This window comes from Aegilops tauschii, chromosome 5 (assembly GCF_002575655.3).
Source record: "Aegilops tauschii subsp. strangulata cultivar AL8/78 chromosome 5, Aet v6.0, whole genome shotgun sequence".
NCBI classification, from domain to species: Eukaryota; Viridiplantae; Streptophyta; class Magnoliopsida; order Poales; family Poaceae; genus Aegilops; species Aegilops tauschii.
The window spans coordinates 110,561,821-110,567,691 of NC_053039.3; the positions used below are offsets into that span (position 1 = coordinate 110,561,821).

At 46.4% G+C, this 5,871-nt stretch overlaps 1 protein-coding gene across 1 annotated transcript; it reads right to left on the bottom strand.

Moving 5' to 3' along the window:
- Nucleotides 1-293: 293 nt before the first annotated feature.
- LOC109767268 (GDSL esterase/lipase APG) lies at nt 294-3,654 on the bottom strand. The gene is made up of 5 exons (XM_020326038.4): nt 3,263-3,654; nt 2,240-2,370; nt 1,549-1,785; nt 965-1,223; nt 294-708 (listed from the first exon to the last, which is right to left on the bottom strand). Exons 1-5 carry the CDS (start codon nt 3,522-3,524, stop codon nt 413-415), a joined length of 1,185 nt encoding a protein of 394 aa, XP_020181627.1. The 5' UTR covers nt 3,525-3,654; the 3' UTR covers nt 294-412.
- Nucleotides 3,655-5,871: the final 2,217 nt, after the last annotated feature.

The window sequence follows — 5,871 nt, forward strand, 5'->3', positions numbered from 1 at the left end:
GCATATAAGGGTCACCCTCCCTCTAATATTGTGCAAAAAGTCATGTTCCATGGCAAGACATAAGGGTCACCCTCCCTCTAATCTTGTACAAAAAGTCATGTTCCATGGCAACATCGAGGATCTGCTGCAGAGGGTCAATGGCGAGGACAAAAAGCAGGGATGGTGGAGTCACCTTGCCTCAGTTCTTGACCATGGATTTGATTTGAATATGTGTAAAGAAAGATCGGAAAAGTTTTGATTTAGTTGAGGTTTTACAAGATTTGATTTGATTAAGTTAATGCAAGAGACATAAGTGAGGGAATATCGAGGCGCGGGGTAGTTTGGTGGACGTACGCACATACAATCCCCAGAGGGGTTGAAGATGTACTACACCGAACACTGCAAAAGAATCCTCCGAATTCCCTTCCCTTGGCTAGATCTCAGCCTCCAGATCCACGTACGGACGCTCCAGTTTATCTAACACGGCAACCGGCGCTGCCTGTTTCCCGGTGATCAACTGCCCGAAGCTGACGGGCTCCGTGAACTTTGTCAACGCCGCGCCGTCGAACATGGCGGCAACGGCTCGCTGGTAGGCAGCCTGCGTCCCGTGGACCTTGTCCCAGAACACGTACCCGTCGCGGTCGGTGCAAAGGTTTGAGCTCGCCGAGCAGTCGAGCTCCGCGTTGAGCCTCCCTCCTCCGCAGCACGCACTCGTCGCCTCCTGCAGTCCTGATGATACCGATCCAACAGTTCATGTTCCAGTAATCGATTGGTGCCTCAGAGGTAACCGTGTATAGATTAGCCGAATGTTTCCATTCTACTACAATATACTCCCTCCGTCCCATAATATAAGAGCGTTTACTAGTGTCAAAAATGTTCTTATATTATGGGACGGAGGGAGTAATTTTGGTTTTCCAGACCTTGTAATAGAAATTTTGAAGAAATTGACCCTTGTTGCATCGAGAGTCATGCAAAGAGAACTAACCGTTGTCCAGCTCCGGGTTGGTGATCATGTCGGAGAAGATGCCGTAAATGCTGGCGATGGAGTACTCCATGCCTGGCATCGAAGCTGCCTTGGCGCTGGCCATTTCAAGCCGGAGTAGGGCGTTGAACCGCCGGGCCAGAGAGTTGGCAGCGGCGTCGCACGCGTCATCATGTCCAAAGGAAGTTCTGCAGCCCGGCAAGCATCCGATGGGCAGCGCGTCCAGCAGTCCTAGCCTCCGTGCCCCCAGCCTGTACAACTCCTGCTCACATATTGTGTGTGTGCATAGGTGCGTTTGAAATTGCGTGGGTCAAAGAGATTTCAGGTGTCCAAAACTTGTTGATTTTAAACATGTGTGGTTCTTTTGGTATTCTGGCAAAATGTTACGAAAAGCAGTGAGGTTAAAATAACATCCTTGACATTGAGATGAACATATTGATAAGATTTCATTTTCAAAAGATGAACATATTGATAAGATTTATCTCATTTTCAAACCAGAACTCAAATGTGACCCGTCTCGAAACCAGCTCAGATCTGCCGTTAATAGCAACCAAGATTTTTGCCCCCCATTGTTCACAAGAACCTACCTTGATGTGCTTGAGGTAGGTGGTGACCATTTTGGCGATGTAGGCCGATGCATCACTTCTGGTTGCCCTACCGTCACCAAACGCCAAGAAGTCGTTGCCTGCAGTGCTGATGAGGAATAGGGACTGGGACAGCAAGCGATTGACCCTATTATTTCCCAGCTTGTTGGCCTTGATCATGGTCGCCTTGGTGTCAGCAAACATCTTGACCTGTTCTCGGAGCGTGATCGTGCCGTTCCCCTACATTTTATTAGGCAGAGGCCACATGTAACTGAAAACATGGACGCATTCTCTAGAATGCAGTTAATTTGGTTCATAAGGATATGTCAGCAATAAAATTAAAATTTGAGAATTATAACATATTTTTATGAAAATCCTGATGATATTGTTTCCATTTGACAAGTCACAATAATATTTCTACATTTGAATGTCAAAGTTAGAGAAGCTTTACTGCATGCTTTATAGCACATCATCTATCTTGAACCAAGATAGTAAATGTCAATCAAGCTTAATTCACAACAAGTAGTCACCCTCTTCAGACTTCAGGGTCTAATTTGCACTGCTGATAAACATAACGAACTAAGATATGTGCAGAAATAAGAGGTGTTGATTGGGCAAAATCATACTGTGTGTGGATGGTGACTCGAGTGATGTAAGTGCAGGTTCTAAATTATGTACATTTGTACATACATACAGTGTCGTCAAGGATTCCTGATCCACCGGAAGCATAATTGGCCCCAACGTGGCTGCTCAGGAGGTCGAGGCTCGCTTGCGGTGTCAAGGAGAGGTAAGCTAACGGGCTCATGTCAAACCCCACACGTTGTGCTGCGTACATATACATAAATAAATGTATGTATTAGTATTACCAAATTGGAAAGGAAATAAACAGATCGAATTTCAAAATAAAATGATAATAACTGTAACATTGGAAAGACAGTATGCAGCATTCAAGTGACTTGTTAGACCTCTTGTAGTGGGAAGTATCATAAACGAGTATCATGGACATTTGTATTGAAATCTGGGTGCTGCAAGGGACCGTGCGCATCGACGACAATGATTTTGGAGGAGCTACGATGCCCATGTGGTGGTCGAAGGGCGGTCTCCTGTGACGAGCCATTGTATTCTATGGCCGAAGAGCGGTCAAGTTTATGCCTCCGGGACATGATGGCAGAGTTAGAGGCAGTGCTGCTTCAGGGTGGAGTCAATGGCATATTCTACTGTGGAGGTCTCATCAGACAAAGTGGTTTCATCCCCGGCTGGCGAGATTGGTTCCATTTTTGAGCAGATTAGACCCAACTGCAATCTTTCATCTGTGATCAGGGTACTCTTTGCAAGAATCCAGGATAATGGGCTGTTTATATGAGCACCTTTTTGTAAATTGTATTGCCCACCACTTTATATTAGGTCCTGTTTGTAATTTTCCTGCAAGTCTTTTATGCGCCCTTCCCTTGCTCAAAGAAAAGAAAATAAATAATGGGCTGTTTTGGCAAATATTTGAGCGAGCTGGCACTCAAAATATCAGAAGGCATCGTTTAATGTGCATCATCTCAAGCAGCTTGGCAACTACAGTAGTTCATCTAAATCGGCACAAGGATTGTGAGGAACCGGATCAGACTAAATTAGCGTCAGATCTGTGGGCTAACGAGTAAAGACAGTGTGAAGTACAAGCACAGCGAGTGCACATGGTCTGCGCAACTAAAATTAGCTTCAGACTTACCGATGATGTCGGCCAGGTTGTAGCCGTTGGTGAACCTCCCGGTCCGTCCGCCGGGGATCGCGCGCGGCAGGTCGACGCCGCAGGGGGAACCCGCCCTGGGCGCCGGCGGCGGCAGGAAGTCGTTGTTGCCGACGTCCACGAGGGAGTCGCCGAACACGTACACGGCGGGGACTGCGCGACGGCGAGCCTCGCTCTCGCCGTCCGCCGAGGAGCAGACGACGGCGGCGGCTAGCAACAAAGCAGCGCCCGCCGCCGTGGACATCTTCCTCACCGTACAGGTAGACCCGATGGATCGGGCGGTGACTGAGCAACTAGCTGATCATCAGCTGAGGGTAGCTCCATGCCTACACATCATCATCATCATCTTGATTAATGTGAGTCGTTGCCCTGTCGACATGCCATTGTGGTGGAGGAGCTGACACGTAACGTGGCTGACTGACGTAACCCATGCGCACTTGTGGTAGGGACAGTGCTGATAGATTGCTTTGGATCGGATAGGTTAGATGATTCCGATGAACCTACCTTCTGCTTGTCCAGACGAGGAACTCCCGGTGCCGGCCATGGTGACGGTGGCCGGTGATGGCAGAGAGTGGATGGTGGCGGTGGTGGAGCTTCCCGTGAGCACCGCGCTAATCCTAGATCGGTAGGGATTGTAGGTGGGGATTGTGGCAGCGATTAACCTCGTAAGTCGTGCCCCGGCCCCCACCTCTGTTTATATAGCGCGGGTCACAGGGGCCCACCAACCATGGTTTGGTTGGGCGCCCCCGATCAGGGCGCGAGTCAGGGCCCGTTCGACCCGTTGGGTTCGAACGGGAGAGAGATCAACCTAACATTCTCCCCCTTGATCTCAACTTTACTTTTAACTTTATACTTTCTAGTTTATTTGTTTCATCACATATTGGTACATAGAGCATGTTTCATCGTCACGACTTAATTGCCGTTAGAATCATACAGCTACAACATACGTTATGTTCAGAAACAAATTCTGTTCTTTTTGGGCCTATCCAGGAATCATAAGGCTTTCCCTTAAACCCATGCCCTCTTTTTTTACCCCCTCGAACAAATCGAAATGATTGAAGTTTTTCTATTTGGAATCGTGTTCCTTGAACACATTGGGTGGTAAGCCTTTCGTTAGCGGATCCGCAAGCATATCCTTTGTCCTTATATGCTCGAGACTTATAATTTGATCTTGGATTTTATCTTTCACAACATAATACCTTATCTCTATTGTTTTGGCAGCATTACTCGACTTGTTGTTGTGAGCATAGAATACCGTGGGCTGGTTGTCGCAGTACATCTTTAGTGGTTTGTGAATACAACCTACCACTTTCAAGTCGGGTACAAATTTCTTTAGCCATATCGCCTGCCCCGTGGCTTCGAAGCATGCTATGAATTCTGCATACATCGTGGATGATGCAACTATCGACTGTTTGGAGCTTTTCCACGAAATAGCTCCTCCGGCGAGGGTGAATATGTATCCTGACGTGGATTTTCTATAATCTCTGTCCCCCGCAAAATCTGCGTCTGAATACCCTTTTATCTCTAGGGAATCACTTCTCCTGTATATTAGCATGTAGTCCTTCGTGCCTTGCGCATAACGCTATGCTTTCTTTACCATCTTCCAGTGCTCTAGGCTTGGATTCTCTTGATATCTACCGAGTACCCCCGTGATAAAAGCTAAGTCAGGGCGAGTGCACACTTGTGCATACTGTAAGCTGCCAACTGCCGAAGCATATGGTACTGCTTTCATTTGATCGATCTCATACTGGTTCTTGGGACATTGGAATTTCCCAAAACTATCGCCCTTGACTATTGGAGCATGTATGGCTTTACTCGCATGCATATTATACTTTTTAAGAACCTTTTCTAAATATGCTTTCTGAGATAGTCCTAAGACTCCATTGTTTCTATCTTGGTGAATTTCTATGCCCAAAACATATGATGCTTCACCAAGATCTGTTATGTCAAAATTTGAGGATAAGTATTTCTTTGTTTCTTGTAGTAGACTAACATCACTACTAGCAAGTAGGATATCATCCACATACAAGATTAGGAAAATATATTTCCCATTTTTAAACATTGCATAAATGCAATTATCCTCAATATTTTCTTTAAATCCAAAACTTTTAATCGTTTGATTAAACTTTAGATACCACTGCCGAGAGGCTTGTCTTAATCCATAAATGGATTTCTTCAGGCGGCATCCCATATTTTCCTTGCCTTCCATGATAAAACCCTTGGGTTGTTTCATGTAGACCTTTTCTTTTAAATCACCATTCAGAAATGCCGTCTTAACATCCATTTGATGTAACTCTAAATCAAAATGAGCAACTAATGCCATTATGATTCTGAAGGAATCTGTTGAGGATATAGACCCTGGAGTCACCCGCCAGGGGGGGCGGGTTACTCTAAGGGTCATTGCCAGAAGCCCGGAGTTAAGTTCTAAGATGATGGGCCAGAGATGGGCTGAGACCCGGATATGGCTTAAAGCCCGTAGTTACTATCATTGTTATAGTAGACTTGTAGTGTAAGGCAAGTATTGTTTAGAGTCTGAGCCGGACGCTCTTATGAGCCGGCCGGGTCTCTAAGGGCTGCTGGGCGTCAGCCTC